At 44.6% G+C, this 22,195-nt stretch overlaps 3 protein-coding genes across 3 annotated transcripts in view; 2 read left to right on the top strand and 1 right to left on the bottom strand.

The window, feature by feature from the left end:
- Positions 1–705: 705 nt before the first annotated feature.
- On the bottom strand, positions 706–10,563 carry NUTM1 (NUT midline carcinoma family member 1). The gene is made up of 7 exons (XM_063090897.1): positions 10,484–10,563; positions 7,691–8,399; positions 5,583–5,711; positions 4,284–4,417; positions 3,496–3,782; positions 3,119–3,235; positions 706–2,779 (listed from the first exon to the last, which is right to left on the bottom strand). Exons 1-7 carry the CDS (start codon positions 10,497–10,499, stop codon positions 779–781), a joined length of 3,393 nt encoding a protein of 1,130 aa, XP_062946967.1. The 5' UTR covers positions 10,500–10,563; the 3' UTR covers positions 706–778.
- A 1,717-nt stretch (positions 10,564–12,280) lies between these two features.
- NOP10 (NOP10 ribonucleoprotein) lies at positions 12,281–13,053 on the top strand. The gene is made up of 2 exons (XM_063091835.1): positions 12,281–12,409; positions 12,665–13,053. Exons 1-2 carry the CDS (start codon positions 12,356–12,358, stop codon positions 12,803–12,805), a joined length of 195 nt encoding a protein of 64 aa, XP_062947905.1. The 5' UTR covers positions 12,281–12,355; the 3' UTR covers positions 12,806–13,053.
- Positions 13,054–16,406: 3,353 nt separating this feature from the next.
- SLC12A6 (solute carrier family 12 member 6) overlaps positions 16,407–22,195 on the top strand; it is an 87,285-nt gene continuing 81,496 nt past the window's right edge. Inside the window, exon 1 of the mRNA XM_063091879.1 lies at positions 16,407–17,996. Within this exon, the coding sequence (XP_062947949.1) occupies positions 17,726–17,996 (271 nt within the window). The 5' untranslated portion in view covers positions 16,407–17,725. The remainder of the gene's footprint in view (positions 17,997–22,195) is intronic.

Below are 22,195 nucleotides of genomic sequence, written 5' to 3'. Positions count from 1 at the left end.
AGAGCTGTGTCAAGGAACCGCCTCCTCCCTGCAGTTCAGACCAACCACACGGGAGGGCTCTTATGCCACGGGATGAGCTGAGAACACTTAACGTCCTTTCTGTCCAGCCTCTTTCAAGGAAGAAAACAAGGCCCTCTAAAAGTGCTGTGTCTAGACACAATTACAAAAAATTAGATTAGAAAATTAGAACTCTATCTCAGAGATCTGATAAGTAAAAAAGCACTTTTTCATATATAGACTTAAAGGAAGGCAGATAATTATAGGATGTCCAGGGTAGCCCTCCCAATGCCATGTCCAGGCTTGTGAGGAGGAAATGGATAAAGAGATCATTGATGACTTCACAGTTTGGGGACTTATCATGGCCTGAAAGCCAGTCTGTTGCCAAGAGGAGGCTGCAGGGAGCCATAGTAAGGCTGGAGGCAAGGTAGGGAAGGTGTCTGGATCCACAGAACGTCGGGCTACCCCTATCTCCTTTCCTTGCAGATACAAGGAAATGTCTAGCAGCAAATACATGAGCACAGATGAAGGACATATTGAGAGCGTTTTCCAACAAAAAAAAAATTTATTCATTTTTTTTTTCATACAACTCCTTCCAAAGATACTTCCTCGTCACTTCCCACTAAGGACCACCTGCAACCTAGCCAATCTGACCTCCCTGCCCATGCTCGCCACTTTCGCAAAACAACAAAACAACAACATTGGGCAGAGGCTGATTCTCCACTGGTGAGCAGCAAGGGTGAAATCTGCTCTGGGGACTGGCATGTGGGGGAGGATGATCCTACTGGCTACGACGTTGTTTCTTCCTTCTGCCCATGACAGAACTATCACACCGCCTTTTACGAGGCTGTGCGGGTTGAACCACTCCCATAGCCAGGGGTTTCTCCCCAGAGACCCTGAGTTGAGCTCCTGGTTGGGGTCTCTTTTCAGCAGGGCCTGGACCTCCAACTAGAGCTTGCTTCCCAGACTTGGCAATAGGAAACTGAGGTTGCCCAAGGCCTCTTGTCTCAGTAGAGAGGGGGCAAGATGCTCTGGGGATGCCCCAGCCTCCCGCAGCATGGTGAGGACCCAGAGGAAGCCCCCGCGGAGACAGGCTAAGTTTAGAGGCCAAGAGGGAGGCAAAGTTGGAGAGTTCCTCATCTTCCTCCTCCTCCTCTTCTTTCTCCTTTCCTTTGGTCCCATCTGCTGAGCTCTGTGTTTCTCTAACAGGAGAAGTTTGTCTCAGAACTGAGGCATCACTGGTGTCCCATCTTGGGGAAGTGCTTCCAAGGCACTGGTGAGGAGATGTTGATTTGGGTGTCCCCAGTGTGTAAGACTCTTGATCCCCTTGTAAAGGAGCAAGGTCTTTAGGCTTGGATAGATCAGTATCCTCCCTGCCCTCTCCTTGGGGGTCATAAGAATTAAAATTTGGTGGGTGGGTATCCTCACTGATCCCTAGATGGAGGTCAAGGTCATTTCTAACATCTAGTATGTTGACATGTTCTATGGTTTCCAACAGAGGAGAATAATTGCCCCTGCTCCCTGCCTCTTGGCTGGCCTCTGAGAAGGAGGCACCCTGGGTCCCCAAGATAAGGAGACTGCCTTGGCATATGGGCAGGAGGGTTTCTTTGGAAGACCCCAGTGTTGAAGCACCAACTCTGCTTTCCAGCAATGGGGAGCAACCTTCAGCCCACACATCACTGGGGTCCTGTATGGTCTCAGGACTCTGTTCTCTATTTTCTTTGGGCCTCAAGTTCGGAGTGTTGGCCCTCAGGTGTCCTGGCAAGCTGCAGTAGTTTCTCTTTTCTAGGGTGGCTGTGGTATCTGTGCCTTTGCAGGGAATCCCACTGCTCCCCACATCCCCAGGTGCTATGGTTTCTCCAGGACCCAAGGAAATGTTGCTTCTGCAGCCCAGTGCCTGGCAGCCTCTCTGGTGCTCAGTTATATATTCTCCATCTTGGAAGCGCTCTATGACCTCTTCAATTTGTAAAGGCAACTCCAAGCCTACAGCAGCTATCTCACTGCTCAGCCAAAGTCCTGGGCTGAGAGAGGCCCCGTCCCCGTACCTGGCTGCTCCAGGGGAAAGGATCTGATCATAACTCTGAGCCATGGGAGGCCCTCTGTCATCTCCCCACATGGCTCCTGAAGAGCCTTCCGGGGGCACTGTTAAAGGCTCCTTCCCTGAAGGAAGCACTCCAGGACTCCCCATCTGTTGTTCTGTCTGCAGCCCCAGGACCTGCTTTTCTAACCCCTGTCCTTGCAGAGGAGCCAGTTCTGCAAGTACAGCGTCCAAACTGGGAGTTCTCTCAGTCTGGAGGCTTTTCTGCCAGCAAAGGGGCAGACTCTCTGAAGTCCTATCAGCCACCAGGTGGTGCCCAGGGGACCCAGCCCCTCCCAGGTGGCCATCCTGATATGGAGATGTCTGGTTTATAACCTTTCCAGACCCTCTTCTCTCAATACCCGTGGGTCCCTGAGTTCTCTGTGGAGCTGCAAGTTGTAGCTGCAAGTCCCGGCTGCTGCAGGATGACAGAGTGTTCTCACCCCTGTACATCACCCTTGGGCCATCCAGGGCACGCTCCTTCACACAATGCCTTTCTCTTGCCCGCTTCCCTGGAGAAGCAGCCTTTCCAAGGCAAACAGCAGCCCCAACCCCGCAAGGCCCAGGTGAGGGCCGAAGCCGCCCACCCCCATCTTCATCCTCATCAGAAACAGAAAGACTTGACTCTGATTGAGCTCCACAGCAACTTGGAGACGCCTCCGCATCCTCCTCTTCTTCCAAGGCCAGGAGTCGCTTCTGGATCAGCTGGAAGAGAGTGGACAAATACCAGTTCCAACCACAGTTGTGAGAAGTGGCTGAGTGGAAGGAGATGGTGTTTGGGCATGGCAGGGCAGGCAAGTAAGTGGCTTAAATGATGGTATCAAGACAGATACTGTGGCTACTTCCTGCCTTCTGCCTTATTCCCATGCTTTGAGCCCTTACACTCTTATTAACTGTGTTTCTACATTTCTCCCCCTACTGATTCTGCACCTGAAGCCCAATCCTGAAGCTGTTCATCTCTAGAGCCATATCATCCAAGACAGTGTAGGGTTAGATAAATTCATGCTAGCTTCATGTTCTGATTTCCCTATATCCCAGGTTTACCTGGGCAAGAGTGAGTCCTTCTTCTTGCTCCAGCTCCTCAATTAAGGCCAAGGGATCCCTCTGTTGTTCTGGGGACAGCAGATCTGCCAGAAATTGAGGGTGAATGACAGCCTCCACCTGAGGAACAGAAGGAAAAGTGATGTGAGTGCTTGACAGGAGATCACCTGTGAACCAAGGGACTCTAGAGAAACCGTGAGCCCCCCACTCCCCACTCCCACCCCCAGGGTTGTTATAAATCATGATCACCACCAGCTACCCACATTCACATGTATGCATGCACACACATTTCTCAGTTAAAGAACAGAGCCCAGTTCCTACTTCCTTGAGCAAAACCCCAGATCATTGGTTCCACGGAGTGCCTGCCCCCAGGAGCCCACCTTGGAGACAAAGACCTCCTGAGAACACAGTTCATCGATGTAGCTCAGGAGACCTGGATCTGGGTACATCCCTTCCTCCACCTGCTGCTGCTCTTCCTCTTCCCATTTTCCATCTGACTCCCCAATGGCCAAGCGACTCCCCACAAGCCCTTCCATGATGTCAGTATACTCTTTCACGGCTTCTGGTGGGATCTCCTTGGGTGTCTCAGGAACTAGAGGCCTCTGGGATTTGCGCTGTCGCCGGCGTGGGGCCCGTGCCTTGGAGGCTGGCTTTTTTGGAATGTACACTAAGTAAAAAGATGGAAAGGAGATGGTAAGTGGCATAGTAGCTATGGCCTCTATCTCCCAAGTCTGTAAGGGCAGCAATCTGAGTACACTGGAAGGTTCTAGGCTGGATCTAGCCAACGTAAAAAAGTACGAGCCATGGGAGAAGATTTAGGAGCCAGAGGGTCTAAGAGAATCACTGTATGAGGAATCTTGGACTCTTTGAAATTCTAAGAACCCACCCAGTCAGCCTCTGCTTCTTAGGCAGATGAGGTAGTATGTGCCTCATTTAAAGTCTAGGTGAGAGAGTAGTTAACTTGACCAAGATCAATACCTAGTTCAGGACAAAGGGAACCTGAGTAACCAGCCTCCTATTGGGGTGTTCTGTTTGGAACTTGAAATGCCACTCCCTGAGGGAAAGTGGCAGAAGGGAGAACAATGCCCTCCCTAATCTGTGACTAGTTTCTGTATGTCTCCCTCTGAGCCTTTGGCCTACAGCTCTTATTGGAATTGGGTAGCCTTACCGGGCTGCTGGCAAATCCTAGGGGCTGGGGGCCCTGGAGAATCAAGTATCAAAGGAGCTGCAGGAGACAGGCCCTGGGACCCATTCATCAGCTGTGCATTCTGCATCTGCTCCTCGGCCTCAAACTCCATGAACCTGCAGAAGGTGAGGAAGTCACAGGCACTTCTGAGAAGGAGACATCAGGAACCTAGACACCAGGCAGCAGCCAAGCATGGCTGAGAAAGGAAGTGCCCTCATCTGGGCAAAGTCCTGCCTAAGTAAAGTCACCCAGGAGGGAGCTGTTCACAGATGGCCTAATAATAGTTCTGGGGAAACCTCACAAGGTCAACACATAGTCCCTTTACCACAGCTGTCACTTAGAAAGCTGGTTAAGAAAATGAATGACCTAGAGCTTGTAAACTTCTCCAAGACAGAGCCATGGCTTTCACTTCTTTTCCATACCTATCTCACCCACCTTTACAGATCGTATAGGGCAATACTTAATACAGCCTTGTTGATTTCAGTCAGGCCTATGTAACAGCCTGGTGGGACCCTACAAGTGGGCCCCTCCTCAAGGCCTCATCTGCTCCTGCCTACAACCATAAAGAAGGGCTGAATTCCTGAAGGCAGGACCCGAGGTTGCAATTTAAGAGCAATTCCCACAAGGAGGCAGTGCTAAGACCCTGGAGCCCGAGGCTGGGACTGGAGCCTTGAAGGGGTAAATAAATCCAGGAAGCATGGGTCCAGCAGATTTGGGGGAGAAAATGAAAGCTAAGCTGGGGTGAAAACATTCATCCTCCTCAGTTATTTTTTTCCACCAAGGAAATTATGAGCAAATAGGGAATAAGAGCCAGGAGACCACTCTGGGCACCCAGGACCCTAGCTTCCCCAGCTCTTCCAGAACCAGTCTCCCTGGGATGAGGGGAAAAGGGATTTCCTGTGCCACTATTTCCAAACGAGGGGTGGTCCCAAGAGAAAAGAACCTGCCTAGTAGGGCTGACATCCTCATGGCTAGGTCCCTTCAGCATGGAATTTTTACACCGATTGGGCTCTAGTCCTATCCTAAGACTTTAAATATCAAGGTTCCTATACAGATTCAAGATCTGGAGATGGGGGAGCTTCCAAGAGGAAACTGGCTAGGAAGACCCAAGAGTCAAGGTAATGGAAGAAGCAGTGAGAATCCAGGAGACCCTATCTTAGTCTGCACACCCCCTCTTGATATCCCTTTTAATAATCATCCAGACAAAAGCTTCTCTTCACTGCCCCTACTATTCTCGGCCACACAGCCTCCCTTGGGAGAATGAGGGTTTGCTGGACTCACTTTTCTGCCATCTCATAAAAGATCATCCGGTCGAAGTTGCTGGTGTGCTCCCACTCCTGCACGGCCCTTGGCAGTCCCTCCTCCAGGGTCATACTGGGCTTCAGCCGGGCCAGGGAACGAAGCACTGGGCTAAAATGCCCATAGGGTCAGTCATGTCCTAAAAGTGTGTCCTCCTATCCACCTGTCCCAATACCCACCTCAATACATATCCCCCGCTCCTCATCAAACTTAATGTACCCCTCAGTCCCTGTCATGTCCCACTTCTGATGAAAATTACAGACTCCCAACCTCCCATCCATTCATTTACCATATTTGCCTCTCTTCCCATTGAAATTTGCAAATGTCACACAAAGTCAAACAGATGATTCTTCTGCCCATCTTCTGAAATCAACTACAGCAACTACCCCTGATTCTCACAGTGCTATCCTCAAATAAGTATTAGGAAGAAATCATTTGTTTTACTAAATGAATGAGATTCACTATAAAGTAGGCTTAATCCTGCTCAGGGGCTCTTGCATTTAAAAAAAGGCATTCGCTAACTCAAATGAATCTCTAATTAAAGGCTGTGTGGTGTTTTCATTTACTGGTTTTTCAGAGTCTTTTTCTCCAGGGTACCCCCACAGACAGGCAAATACCCATACTTGACCTGCATTTTTGCAGGGCTCCTGAGCTCTTTCTGATTCAGAAGAAATCAAGAGCCAAAAGCTCTGGTTTCCCTTTGAGTCCTCAAACATTACTGTGCATCAGAATCACCTGGGGAAGCTTGTTATAAACATGGATTGCATTGCCCCAGGAACCCAAGACTGAGTACTTTACCAGCTTCCCAGGTTGCAGAGGGTCTGGGCTGTACTTTGCAGGAGCCCCAGAGCGTGGAAAGCAGGAGTAGGCCAGTACCAAAAGCAAATAGATCCCATGCAAACCTTGAGTGCCCATACTAGCTCCAAGAGAGAACTAGAGCTGTCTGGAGAAAGCAGGGAATCATTAACATGCTGTACATCTAGGACCTTAAGGGAGCCTGTTGATTCATTTGCTCCAGGGTCCGGGTAGAGGGGGACTCCTTTAGGAGTTCAGCCACTGGAAGGGCATCCTGTAAATGTTCTTAAAGTCCAGTAAAATGTGGTCTGTATTATGCAGTGGTTTACACAAAATGTTGAGGGTACAGTGCAGTTGAGAGAGACAGTGGGCCTGGGTGGGAAGAAGAGAAAACTCCCCAGATAACTGATGACTGCTTTATAAACAAAACAGACAGCCCATGACCCCAGGCTCCTTGGTTAAACATACACTCACTGTTAAGGACATTTTAGCCTTTTTTGAGTTCTTTTCCTCTTCTAGATTGCCTTTTTATAATAACAATAATAATAAAACAGGTACCATTTAATGAAGCAGTCTCTGCATCAGGCACTCTGTCAAGCACTTCACCTATATTACTAGCTCATTTAACCTCAGCAACCCTCTAAGTTAGGGTTTTCTCTTTAGATGAGAAAACTGAGGGCAAAGATGTTCAATGTCCTGCCCAGGATCACAAATTTAGTGAGCGGTGGAGCCCTTGGCCACTAAGCACGCTCTACCACCACCCTATTTCAGCTTGAACTCTGAATAAAATGGGGGCAAGGGCAGTGAAGGGCAGCACATACAAAGTCCTTTGCCTGGCCTCGCACCATCCTCCCCCTCCCACAGGAAGGGTCAGGGCCCAGCACGCCCCATCTGGCTGGCTTGGACCGCTCCACTCAATGTCAGAAGCTACTGACAGAACAGGAGGACACTGGCCCCTGGAGTCAGAGACCTAAGTTCCAAATGCTGCTCCGCTTTATGACAGGAAACATCTGAACTTTAGTCGGCTCATCTGTAAATGAGGATTACCATAAAAATGTTTGCCTGAACTCACAGGGTTGTGAGGATCCCTTGAAAGAAGACACCTGATAGCTTGCTATAAACTGGGGAATAGGTAAAGAGGCTAATTATTTTTATGATTTTCATTCGTATAGCATCACTATCACCTTAATGACTTGCCTTCAAGTATTCCTAAATAGTCTAAACTCCTATGTCCATCCCAAAGTCCTCCTTATTTAAAAGCCCTAGGATAATTAATCTCAGGTCTTCTTACTTACATAAGAAAGCAGGAAAGAGCTTCTGCATCAGGACTTTGGGATAGGTGCATCCGGGCCAAGGCTTTGTAGCGCTGCCAGCGACGGAAGTTCTCATAAACACCATTGGAAGCATAGGAGAGGTCACCCAGTGAAGGCTTGGATTGGGTGGCTGTAGGACCTCCTTCCTCAGTTGTCCTGTGTGGCCCTGGCAAAGCATTTTCCAGAGGCACAATGGGGGCGAGTTGGGCAGCTGGTGGCGGAACCTGAAGAGGAAGGCCTGGGGGACCCTCTTGGCTTACCCCTGCAGCCTTAGTGGGCAAAATGGTTTTCACACTAGAGGACGTCACAAATTGAGGTGGAGGACCCTCAGGGCCCCCACAGAGAGTGCCTACGGCAATCCAATTGAGGGCAGTCTGGGTAAGGATAAAATTCTGAGCTTGAGAGGACTCAGCTGGCCCCCCTTCTGTCTTGATTTTGACAATGACTTTGCCAGTCCCAGCCCCACTGGGGCCAGGGCTCCCATCCCCTGTCACCAACAGTGGGCTGGGGAAAGCAGAGAGAACCAGAGGGTTGCCTGAAGAGAAAGCTGAAGGCATGGGAGGCTGTGGAGGTGGCTCCCAGGGTGGTTGGTCTGGAGGACCAGGAGCAGGTGGGGGAAAGGAGAGCGTAGTAAAAGGAGATAGGGCGGCACCAGGTCTCATGGTCATATCCGATCCCGGCAATGCAGGTGCTGTTGAGACAAAGAAGGAGGGAATGGAGTAGGAGAAAAGGAGACCAGAAGTTAGGCCATCTGAATTCCCCTATAGACCATCAAGACTTAGAGCACCGATTCTCAACAGGTTAAAGAGGGAATATGGATAGGGAACTCGGAAAGTTTGCAAATGTTCTACCAAGTGATTTTGATGTCCCTTACTCCCAGTTGAGAATTACTGCTTTAGAGAAGTTGCTTCCTTTTCACCAAGACACGCAGACCTGTGCCTGCCAAAAAGAGACAAGCCCAAGCCCTCACTTCCTCTAAGAGCTTCTCTAAGAAAATTCCTAGCAGACCTCTCCTGCCAGCCCTTGGCTGTTTACTAAGACATGGAATAGGAATGACACCTGATTTGCAGGGAAAACAGCCCATGGCAGGCTCAATGCAGTAAAGGAACCAGTCCAGGATAACATCTGACCCCTCTCAAGGCACCCTCAGGGCCCTTGAGAAGGAGGCAGTTTCAAACAGATTATTGATTGGCCTATTCCCTCCTCCTTTTCCTTTTCCTGTTGCTTCTTATAAATTTCCTCTTTCCTAACCTAAAACAACAGAAGAAGAAAGATGCTATCTACAAGCAAGAGCAAAGACTCTAGGATCCATGAAGCTCATACCCGATGACACATCCCACCCAGAATACATGTACATCTCTATTCCCACCTACTCCAAACAAGAGTTTCAAGTCACGTCAACCCTGCTCCCAGCTGCCCTATGGCCCACTCACAGAAGTGCTGTTCCCAGGAGAAGGTATGTGGATTAGATGTTTGGTTTCCAGAAATTTTGTTATATAACAGTCAGGAATAACTAGAGGATTAGATAAGGACCAGGAAACAGCTGAGGAGAGGGCCACGTGGGGTGGGAAGTTTCCAGAGCTTTGAGTAACTGCTGGAGACATTAAAATTTGGCGATGCAGACTATCCATGGTCCTTCTGCTTGGCGCTCCTAACAGACATTCCGAGCCCACTGGGAACAAGGATCTGAGCCGGGTGCTAAGGAAAGGACAACGAAGTCAGGAACGGAGTTCCTTCTGAGGAGAAGCTAAGAAGCTATGTAGACTCTAGTCAAGGAGACCAAGGATAAAAGTACACAAGTGTACTTAATCAGGACTGTGTCTCCTAGGACTTTTAATAATGATAATAATAATAATAGAACATCATCCACCAAATTTCATGCTTCTCTCCTCCCCCTCATACAAAGAATATTCCGCTGGCAAACTAGCAACATTCAGCTTCTGTTTTCTGGCCATGGAATATGAGCAAACTCGGATTCAAACTCATCTTAATCACAGAGTAGACAGCCTGAGGTATGCCACGAAGTACTGAACACAAGGAGATGGGGTCTGGAGGGCCAGTCTCACAAAAGGTGCATCTCAGGGGAGCCCCAGCTCTCATCCCAGCACAAGTGCCCCATCTCCCCTGGCTCTGAGGAATCAAGAAAAACTCTTTCCTGAACTGAAAGACAACCCACCTCTGGGAATGGAAGGGCCATGAGGCTCTGAGTGGAGGCAGTTAAGGCATTCCGGCCTAGTTTTCGGGAGGTCACTTCTCTACAACAGATAACCCTACTGAAGAGTTTTCCAGCTAAGTTCTTCCCCACCCACCTCCACCCACTCCTCTGTCCTACCCTCCCGGCCCCCACTCCGCATCACCACCTCCCCGCAATGTAAGCTCCTGTTGCCTAAAGAGGCACAGGAACTTAGGCCTTCCCCTTGAACTCCGTGCCACTCCTCCTACATAAACCTGTGTACCCCGCCCCCCAACACATGCTGAAGTGGTCCCTCTTCCAGAGAATCAAGTTGCTAGCTGCCATCCATTCTCTGTATTCAGCATGTTTCCTCTAAGATGTCTTGATCCACCTCCGAGGAAGCCCTCTTCCTTCCCCAACTCCCAGTCTTAATGGTACAACCTCCCTCCCCAGCCTCCCCAAGTGTGAGGCCTTTGGTGGGGTATAGTGTCTCACATCCCTTTAGGTCAGCCTAAAGAGCTTGTCCCCAGATGAAGCATCAAATTTGAATCCCCAAGGATGTGAGCAGGTGGCAGGACACTCACTACCACTTTCAGACTTACCTCCATCTGAAGCCATCCTCTCAGGCTTGGGCACTAACTGGGCTGTCTGGAAGCCTCCAGAATGGGCAGTCAGGTACAGGATCCAAAGAGCAACCTGGTTCCTATAGATACACAGGGATCCAAGGAAGGGAGGGTAAAGATTGGATCAAAACAGAACTAGAATCTAGGACTCAAGACATTCTGCAGTGGGGGAGGGGGAGTGAGAAAGGTGAGGTGGGGGTAGGGAGCTATTCCTAGAAAGGTTCTAGAAAGTAGAGAAATTGCCCTAAAGGCAATTCTCTCCAAACTAGACTTTGGCAACAAAATTGACGTGTTCCTCTTTAGGGCAATTTGTAAATTCTTTCTCAGATTCCCAGCATTACAGTTTTACCTTTCGTTCCCTATAACTCAATTCTTCACCACATATCCAGTTTTGTGCCTTTCAAACACAACCAGTTCTGTAACTGACTTCCTATTAATAGCAAGTTGGTGGTAGACTCTTGATTTGATTCAATGATGAGTATATTTTCTGAACCAAATTCAGAACCCATAGTCCATATACTTAAGGATCAAGGCAACCCAATGTTTGAAATTAGAATTGTCTCAGATGATCCAGGGTATTAGATTGCTGTATACACATCACTTCCTTGGAAAGCTTCCCTGCAGCCTCCAAACAGTCCACTACCATAAATTCTGCAGTCCACAAAAGCCACAGCCTTACCTTTTGCTAAAAAGCCCCACTACATAAAAAAACTGCCAGGCAGCCCAAAATTTCAAAACCAGAAAGTCCTTCTTTTTAAGTTATTTTGCTGTTTGTTTTTTTTTTTAATTTTTTAAAGAGGTAATAATACATTAGCGTGGTTCAAAAGTCAAACTGTGCAAAACACAATATATAGCAACAAGTCTACCTCCCACTCCCTTCCGCTGTAACCAAGTTCTCTATCCCAGAGGAAACAAATAATCATGGGGGTTTTTTGTGTGAATCCTTGCAGAGATAATTTATGCAACTACAAGAAAATACAAACCATATTCTTTAAAAAAAAAAAAAAAAAGTTCAGTTTTTTCTGGTTACGAAATCAATATATGTTCCAATGCTTTTACCATTATAAATTATGCTGTAACGATCATCTGTGTAATGATATCTTGGTTCCAAATTTCATTTCATTAAACTACAGTCCGATAAGGAAAATTTCTGTGTTCTGTAAAACATTTGAAATACTCCTAGAAGGTGCACCTCGTTATGCTATTATTAGCTACTCACCACTATAAGAAAGGGCGTTGAATTTGCGGTTAGAATCTTAGTTCGACCACTAAAACATACTTTACCAGTAAGTTATAAAATAACTTACCGCTCTCTTCGCTTTACGTAATATTGAATACCCAGCATGCACTCTTTACCGCCAATACTTTGAAATGGGGCAGGGGAACTGGATGTAAAAAGGGGGAGGAAAAAAAAACCTTCCCTTTCTTCCCTACGGTAAAGGGGCTATGAATTATGGAACCCGTTTCTTCAGGCACTGGAAACCCACTGCCTATGAAATGGGCATTCATCTCGATATAAAGACAGTATTCTATATACATCAATGTTCAGCCCACATCCATCCCTACTCCCCTCTAACCCCTAGAAGTGCCTAGCACACAGTGGGCACACTCCACTTGTCACTAGTAGGGTGGCAACTCGGTACCCCAGGCCAAGTCCTGCTCTAGTGCGCCCCCTTCTGGCCAGCTGAAGAGGAGGCCTGCCCCCCCCCACCCCACCCCCGCAAAAGACTACATTTCCCTGCACGCCTTGAGATAGACTTCCGTCTGTACGGGAAGGAAATTGCAAACACGTGAGGGTGTCGGGTTGACCGCGCTGCAAATGGAATAGGAATCTCCAGCTAAAGAGTGATCATGTTTCTGCAGTATTACCTCGACGAGCAGGGAGATCGGGTCTATACGCTGAAGGTAAGGAGAGGAAACTGGTTGTAAATGGTCATGGCAAGAGATACAGATAGGAAGAGCGGTTGAGAACAGCCACCGAGTTGCCTGGCTGGGTGCGGGTAACCAAAAAGTTCAGAACCGAGGCGTGGTAGAACCGAGAGCGCACGACTTCTTGTTCTTACCATCGCGTCTCCTGTCTTCATGTTTGCCCTTTTTCGTGCTGCCTCTTCCCCATCCACCACTCTTGTACTAAGATTATGTTCTTTCTTTCTCGAGCAGAAATTTGACCCTATGGGACAACAAACCCGCTCAGCCCATCCAGCTCGGTTCTCCCCAGACGACAAATACTCGCGACACCGAATCACCATCAAGAAACGCTTCAAGGTGCTCATGACCCAGCAACCGCGCCCTGTCCTCTGAGGGGGCCTTTAAATTTCATGTCTCTTTTGCCGCCTGCTACCCCTCGGAGACTGCAACCAAACTCTACAATGTGTGAGCCATGAAGCCTTCTTACCACACATACTGTTTGGAATCAAGCCCCACCGTGGCATTTGATCATGCTTGTATGAACCATAGTAGCATCCCCCTTTAAAAAAAAAAAAAAAGTCTGACTCCTTTTTTCATATTTTGAATTATTGCCGGGTTATTAAAGACAAAATGATTTGAAAGAGCTGTCATTTTGTGTGTTGCTGGAAGAAAGGATTGGTAAATTTTTTAAAAGCCAGGGAGATGAGGGGAGAGAGTACCCTAGGGGGTTGCAAAAGACCACTTGGAAGAAAAACTTAAGTCGCTGCTGTAGCAGTAGTAGTGATAGGAGGATGTTGGGGAAAGGGAAGAAAGGTTCAGAAAGACTGCCACAGCTGTCTGCATTCACTGAAAAATACTCCTGTTGTCACATAATTTCTTGCCCCTTGAAATAACATTTTGACTCAAAATGGAAGAGTTGCTTGAAAGAATAATAGTCCCCATATTGTAGAGGGAAGGCAGTGAATTAGAAGTCAGGACACCAGTATTCTTTTCTCCTTGTATCACTTTGAGAAAGTTACTTAAACTGCGTAGTCTCCTTTTTCTCCTAATTTCTAAGTTTTCTTTCAACTCTAAAATTGATAGGTTTAGTGGTGGATCTTTCTTCTTTGTCCAACTGTTGTGAAAGGAATGCCTTAATGCATATTTACTGTTCCTCTGGAAATATTCCCAGACTTTAATTTCTCTCCATCCAGGAATTGTCTTCTTACATACACCAAACTTTATATGCTCTTTGGCAGCTAGCTACCATGCAGAACTCTACACAGATCTTAATTTAGAAGATGAGGTATGAGAGATTCAAGCAGGGATTTGTGTTGTTTTTCAAGCTACTCTTGGGCTTAACTCAAAACTGGGAGAAGTTTTCTTAGGACCTGAGCTTGTCATGGAGCAAATGTAAATGCTTTTTAATCCGATTACAGATACACCTAGACCTACCAAGGGGTTACATCATGAGTCAAAAATGCATTTAATGCTGGCAACATAGAATGTTTTCAACTTACGATGAGATTACCTCCCAGTAAACCCTTCGTGATATCTAAAAATAGTAAATGGAACCATCCTCAGTCAGGGACCATTGTTGTACCTCATATTAGAGGGAGAGTTAAATAAAATATGGTATATAGGAATTCAAGAACTGCTAGCTTGCTTCTTCCTTTACTTATCAAGATAATAAACTCGTTATTTCCTAATGTTCTTTCTCGTTCATAGCTTTTAACATTGGATTTAAATGTGTTTGGACAGTGCCACTGATTTTTAAATTGCTTTGTGGGGACTATATTCTAATTCTGCAGTCTTTTTTCAACTCCATCAAAATTTTAGACTCAAAAAGCAGACATTAAATCAGCACAAATGTGATTTATGAAGACTGGCCCTATAAAGGGGTAGATTTGTTTCTCTTGGACCCTGCTCTCTAACCATCACAGCAGAAAAGTTCAGGGTGGTTGCTGACTGCTGAGAAAAAAATAGTTCTCTGGACTTCGGTCATAGTTAACAGAAGACAGATAATTACTTAAAACTAAATTTAAAATACTTAAAAATTACTTAAAACCATATTAAAAACTAAACTTAAAAGTAAATTGCTGAAAACTTATAGGACTGGTGAGATGAGATATTTGCTTCCTGTCAAGCAATTTTATTTCTTACTCTGTTCACTTACAGGGCTCTTAGCATTGGATCTGAAGGATTTTAAGGAGTTATCCTAATAAGGGGATAATAATTGAAGAAATGTTAAAAATTCTGCAAATGACTAGAAAATGGATCTGCTACCGAAGTTTCTTAAGCACAAAAGTCAGTAAATGAATTCTGCTACCAATTTTCTTTAACATCGACTGCAATTCTATCTTTAAAAGAAAGGAAAAAAGAATTAACATTGTTCTATGCTACTAGCTGTGTAGACTGAAAGTAAAAAGAATTTAGCCTGGAAAAATTCCTAATCAATATAGAGGAGAAAAGATAAACTGGCACGAATATGCCAAGGACTTTTCCTTAAGAGATCCCCTGGGTATCAGCATTTGAGACAAGCAATCATACAGTTTGATTAGTGCTCAAAGACAGGAACAGTCTTCAGAGGTAGCATATATTGAAATTAGGTAGTATACACAAGGGTACTTCAAACAGTTAGTGGAAAAATAGAATTAAAAGATAATACGAATCTTTCCGTGAAATTTTGAAGCCCCCTTGGATAAGTAAATGCAAATACACTGTGGTAGGAAACAAAAATTAAGCGTTGTAAAATTCCAGCATTTCTTTATAAAGGAAAATCTGTATGGTTTGAATGAACAGCAGGCCTGCTTGAGGAGAAAGTTGATCCTTCAGGGAGATGGAATTTTTGCTTCCTCAAGTAAGAAAGCTGTGAGCCTGAATTAAGAATCATAGGCTATATAAGGAATCAAGCTTGAGGAAGTTTATATTTTAAATGGAAATTTACCATTTTGTTACTAGGATCTTTCAAACTGGACTTGGAATGTGTCATTTACTATAAGGGAATTTCTTGTCCTAGGTCTCAAATACCAGTGCAGTTCTGATCCATTGCTAAGGATGCTGTTTGAACATTTCCACTTGTGAGGAGCAAGAACCCAGCAAAGCCAGGAGCTAGGTTCCAGACCCAGACTTTTAAATTTAGATACCTTGATCAAAACTATAGGAAATAACTTTTGTAACAAAACATTGATGAGTAAAGATTTATTGAACACTTGTGTTTATGCATTAAACTCTAAGAAAAATATTCTTGTGATGGTAAATGTAGTAAGGAAAACACTGGGAATAGAATTGAGAAACTATCTCAACGTCTTTTCCGAGTCTAAAATTAGACATTTCCTGTAGTGGAACTTACAGTGTAACTACAAAGTGGACATAGCATTTTTTAATTTTTTTTTTTACTTTTTAAAAATTGAAACGATTGTACTTATCTATGGGGTATATCGTTGAACATCGATAACTGTGCATTATGTGACGCTCAAAATAGGCGACAGCATTTTATAAAAGGACAGAAACAAGAAAAAAATAAATGTAGCTCAAAGTGTGTATAAATTTGAGGATATAATGCTTTACAATAGACCTCTACATAAAAATTACAATGAGGGTCATACCTAGGTACATGGTATTGCGAGGTTTGTGATCTTTAAATAAATCATGAATGATGTTTTCAGAGACGTTAGTATTAAAGAGAGATGGCTCTTGAGGTTCTGAGGGTCAGGGGTACCGCCGCCCCTGAGGTGCCTCCAGCGTGAGTTTGTGCAACACGGCCCGCGGCACCGACGAAGAAAAGGGCTTTCCTTGGCTGCACGCGGCTCGGGCCCTGCGCCGGACTACAGTTCCCGCCGTGCCCCTGGGCGCTCCCGCTCGGCCCTGCCCCTCTTCCGCTGTGGCCCCCGGGGAGCGCAGGCGCGCTGCACTTTGTCACCGCGGTCTGCAGAGGCTGGGGGGGCGGAGGCTGGGGGGGCGGGGGCTGTCGGGTGCTCGCGGGACTGTACCGCCCTCTAACTGCTGCCCCAGGCTTCTCTTCAGAAGGTTGACCTCGAATGAGGAACCACCTAGAAGGGAAGGGAGGGGCTGCGGCGGGACGGGCACAGCCCGCCGGGCCCGAGGCAGGGGTCGGCGAGGTCACGTAACGGCTGTTCTGGCGTCTGACCGGGGAGGGGGCGCCCGCCCCGGCAGCCCCAACCCTGCGCGCGCCGCGGCTCGGAGACAGTTAGCGGCTAGTAAACAACAGCTGCGCGCGCACCCGCATCAGCTGGCGCTGGGATCCCGCACCTGCGACCTCCTCCTCCCTTCATCCCCGACGCCCTCCTGCCCAGTCAGGGCCAGCCAGCGTGGCCGTCTCTTCTGCGGACACCCGAAGGAAAAACGGCGAGGGGCTAACCTGTGCCGGGGCCGGGTAGAGGAGAAAGCGTCTCCCGGCCAAGGGGTGGCCCGTCCTATCACGCAGGAGAAACCTAGTGGGCCGACCGTGAGCTCAGTGGACTAGCAACGACCTGCTACGACCCGAGGTGTCTTGATCTGCTAGCCTCCTTCTCCCAGATCCCAGGGACCTTTCTGCCAGGAGAAGAACCGACACGCCACCCCCGCAGATTTCTCGGAAGCAGGAATCCGCTCTGTCCCTGCATCCTCCTCTGCTCACCCTTCTATCCTTATTCTCTTCCATCCAGTAGTGTGGGTTATTTTTCCCGTTATGCATGCGCACCTCTCCCACCAGACCCAAGTGGATTATCGGCCTCAGAAACATCGAGTGGTTCTGCACACACCTCCTCCCAGCGAGACCTGTGGGGTATTCACGTGATACACAACAGGTGCCGGTTTGCACCTTTTTGCAATCTGATCCACCCTATATTTGCTTGATAAGGGTGGGCCTGAACGCACTTTGCTCACCTAGAACAGTGGGACGCTCACAGATAAAAGACTAACTACCTCGACAGGAGCCTGGGTGTTGGGAGGGAGGCTTTACCTGCTGCTCTGAGACCATGGCACTGAGCCCTCTGCCCTGGACCAGAGGAGATAGCTAGGTAGCTCTTCTTTCTGAAGGAACGAAATTACACAAGATTGGCATCATTTTGTCTTTTTTTTTTTTTTCCCTTGAAAAATATTTTTCAGCTATTGGTGGTGCACTTTCTAGGACAGTCGGATTGAATTCTGAGTGGAAGGATTCTTATTTGGGGCTTTTTGTGTGGTGTGAATCCAAGTAATTGAGCTGGGTGTTTTTGTGTGTTTTTTTAAGTTATCTTTTCTTTTTTTGCAATCAAGACTAACTAGCTTAGGAGGAAGATTTTGCGAGTTTTCCTCTTTTTCTTTGTCCTTAAAAAAGGAAAAGAAAAAGAAATGCATCCTCCAGAAACCACCACCAAGATGGCTTCAGTTCGGTTCATGGTGACACCAACAAAGATCGATGACATTCCAGGTTTATCAGACACAAGCCCGGACCTCAGCTCTCGATCTAGTTCCAGAGTAAGATTCAGCTCCCGGGAAAGTGTGCCTGAAACAAGCCGTAGCGAGCCTATGAGTGAGATGTCTGGGGCCACCACTTCACTGGCAACTGTTGCACTGGATCCAGCCAGTGACCGAACTTCAAACCCTCAGGATGTTACAGATGGTAAGTAGAAACACAGACAACAGGATACTTTAATTACTGGCTTACTTATTCAGGATGACCATCTACTGGGAGATCATTTTCCCATTTTGGAATAATGATCAGGAAGGAACCAAGGCACCACTTTTTGAGATGCTTAGGAACCTTTTGGAATAATGGTTAGCGTAGTAGTTCTCTGCAGTAGTAGTTTTGGTATGTGGGAAGGTATATGACAAAAAGGAAAGTAAATGTGTATTTTCACTTCCTCATTTTTGCCTCCTTAGAATTGAAATGGGTATTTTGGTTAAGGGTGAATATCGAAGAATTTAATCATTTTTAAGCACAGAGAATCCTAACTTGCAAATTTTAGTGGATTGGATATGTATTCCCTAGCCAGCTTTAAGGCTTTAAGTACTATAGTCTACTTTTGAGACCAGTTACAAGGAGTAGTTATTGATCATATCTTAGTGGCTTTCCTCCAAAGACTTTGGATGTGTATCACAGAATTCTTTTTTGAAATTTATTTTTGTACAGAGACAGTGGTTCAAGTAGCTAAGCTCACTCAGGGTAATGGTGGTTAGATCTAATGTGCAATTCTGTCGAATGGAGGAGTTCTAAAGAGGCTTTTAGGGATGGATTCCCACATAATTTATTCACTCTTAGCTTTAGACAGAATGTTTGAGTATTGAGTCTTTTTAGTCAGCTCATATTGATCACTGCAGACTTTTAGCTTCATAAACAGTTTGTGTCTGCTGGCTTGGAAGTTTTCATTTGATTTAGTGGGAAGAGGTGATGGAAGAGAGAGCAGAGATAAAATGGGAGGTCATACATTTTTTGAACTCTGAAAGTAAAAAAATTTTCGGTTGACTAGAGCATGGTGCTGATGACACCAAGGTCCGAGGTTTGGTTCCTGTTCCTGTACTGGCTAGCAAAAAAACCCAAAAAACAATAAAACCTGGCTGAAGCAAACAAAGAAAGTTTGAGAACTGCTGTACTGCTTTAGATATTTATTTTTATGCTATATTCTACCTAACTTAATATTCTAGCAACTAAAATTCTCCTTAAGAATCTTAAAGTCTCTTAAAATGATATTCTACCCAAGTTTGAAAACCATAGCCTAAGCCACTGGCTTGCGAAAGCAAGGCTGACTTACCATTTTCCTGTGTCAGGAAATATTGTTCCTCCTAACCTAAAGCGTTCACGAAATCAAAATGATTTGAGTTCCTTAATTCTGTCTGTGTTTTTAATGTCGGGAGACAAGGTAAACTTGGTAAAGTTTGTCATCTCAGAATTCAGTCATCCTTTACTGATCATTTTTTCTTTTATGGAAGTATTACTGGTTGATTCCTGGACTTAAGTATTTTCAACTTCTTGACAAACTATGCACTGTATTATGTACACTGTGTTAAAATTACAGTATGGAATAAAAAATAACTTATCATTTTCTCCTCCTCTAAATTTATTCCAAATTGTAGTTTTAGTTTTTATCCATCATACTGTATTTAGGTTGTAAAAATACCAGATAAAGACTATACCAGTGTTAATTTTTTTTTTAATTTTACAATTGTCATTAGGTAATTTATAGTTGAATGTTGTCAGACTTTTGATTTGCATGTTATGGAATTGTATTTTTACTCTTCTAAAAAGTGGACTTCAGTAATGTGTTAGACTTGCAGAATAGGATCCTTGTCCAGGATGCTGTTCTTATTTTACCTTTAAGCATTCTTTACAGTCTAGAGTGATATAGTTTTACACTATAGAGGTAAAACTGGGGACATGTCTAGGTGAAATTTATGTTGTTTATGTGGCTACAGAAGTTAAAGCTTGGCTCTTTAAAACATTTTTTATTTAATGTTTAAAACACTCTCTGGTACCCAGATGAAAGAGAAATAAACAATTCTGCCATTAGAGAGCGCTTTCCCCTATTCACTAGGAACTATCATCTTACTTTCCCAATGACCTACTTTTTTTCTTTCTGTCTTTCTATATTTTTCACAGTCTTATGATAACTATCATCTTGTGATATGTTTCTCCCACCTTTAGAGGGAACCGGTTAGAAATATAATTATTTCACTTTTGGCTTCATAGTATGTGGATGCCCTTGTTAGATTTAGATGTAGATCTTCAAAGGATGCTGTTGTCAAAGACCTAATGTTAATCTATCTTTGTTTCTACATCCTTTTCTAGAATTGACTCTATCCTTAAGCTCATAGTTTATTTCAAAATTGTTTGCTACTTAAATACTTACAATTCTGTGCATTTTTCGGCCCTTTCTGCATCCTTCTGTGGTTGTGACATTGGTATGATTCTCCTTTCCCCACAATTCTCATGCCTCCCACATTTCTTCCTGTAGAGAAACTTCCCACCTGAAGTTTCTTTTCTTGTCATATGCCTTTGAGTCACATTACATCACATAAATAAGGGTTGACACGTCAAGTTTTAAATACTTATTTTTATATGTATTTAATTTTTTTTTAATGTGGGCCTTCTGAGTACATAATTATCTTTCTGCTATCAAAGTGTTTATAGTTCTTTCATTTTGGCAAAGTTCTATTAGAATTTATAGTACTGTCCAGTTGGTAAAATCAGTAATCTTAGCACTGTACTCATATTAGCTGTGCATGAAGAATGACTTAAAGATCCACAAGAAACTGTTGAGAGTGGATGCCTCTGAAAAGTGAGTTATAAAAATCAGATGGAGAGTGGAAATTTTCCTTCACTGAAACAATTCAGAAGGGCATGCACTTTTTATATTTAGAGTGTATCACTTTTATAATAATTTGTTGTTGTTGTTGTTGTTGTTGTTGTTGTTGTTGTTGTTGTTGTCTTTTTCGTGACCAGCACTCAGCCAGTGAGTGCCCCGGCCATTCCTATATATTTTAAAGAGACGTGGCATGTTAGAGCCAGTGATCTACAATCTAATTCTGGTCAGACCCCATTTTAATAAATGAGAAAACTAAGGCTTATAGAGATGGTTATTTATAGATCACATAGTGGCAAAGCCAAGGCTGAAGCACAGGCCTCCTGACTTCTATCCAGTGCTCCTTCTTATATCATGTTTTCTCTGCCATGATGAGCATTTTTTACACTTGCTTAGTAATCATTTGGTTAATTCAAATTATTTTTAAAATAATAATACCAAAAAAGATTAGGGAACATATTTTTATATATCTTATGCAGGCCCTAATACATTTCAACCTTTTATAATTCAACAAATAGTCCCTGAGACTGATATGTATGAGACATTCCGGTATGAGTTGTAGGAAACATGTAGATAAGATATAGTTTCTGCCTTTGGTGGCTCATAGTATAGTGGTGATAATGACTAGAACACTATCCATTCCTTCACCAAATATTTCCTGACCACTTATTAGGGGTCAGATCCTGTGCTGGGTGTTGAGGACACAGGACTGAGAAAAAGAATTCATTATCTGTTCTAAAGAAAGTTATGATTTAATAGAGAAAGCAAACACATTTTTATATAAATTATAATGCTGTATGATAAATGCAAAAATAGAAATATGGAGAAATACAGCAAAGGGAAAGATGAACTGAGGTAAAATGGAGACACTAAGAGACTGGAGGACTTGATGAGGTAAAGTTTAATGAAGACATAGAGGGATTAAAGATTGTGGTCAGACAGTTGAGTGTTGGAGTGAATGGTTTCAGAGGTGGGGTATTTCTTGTGTTAACATGATCTAGTATGCAGCCTTGGGAGTGGGTTTCTGAAGTGTAATAAAAGTAAAAACCGATTGAGTCAAGGAGGCCTAACTATACTAATTTTGAGGCTGCTGTTACAAAGTTTTTGTAGAGGGGTGTTAGAGATGCAAAAATAATTTAGATAAATTCCTTCTTTGAGAAGTCATCTCTCTGAAACCTTTTCTGATTCAACTCCAGACCAGATAGAATAGATGAGGTCTTTATGTACCTATATCCCTTATCCACTCTGTTATTATAGTGCCTATATCACTTTATTTTATTGTTTTTATTTACGTATTATCTTTCTCACTGAAGCTGTACGGTTCTTGAGGACAGGGACACAAAGTTATTTGCACCTAGTATAATGTGTGATGCCTCATATAATTTGTACTCAATTAGTAAATATATTGAATTGAAGATCTTCTGGACTAAAAGAAAAACATAAATTAAACAAATTAAAAATATACTGTGATGAAGGCAAATTAAAGGTATGTACTAGAGCAGTGATGCTCTATCTGGCTACA

This window comes from Cynocephalus volans, chromosome 3 (assembly GCF_027409185.1).
Source record: "Cynocephalus volans isolate mCynVol1 chromosome 3, mCynVol1.pri, whole genome shotgun sequence".
Classification (NCBI taxonomy): domain Eukaryota; kingdom Metazoa; phylum Chordata; class Mammalia; order Dermoptera; family Cynocephalidae; genus Cynocephalus; species Cynocephalus volans.
Note: the sequence above shows the minus strand (reverse complement) of the source record. Positions and strands in the feature narration are given on the sequence as shown.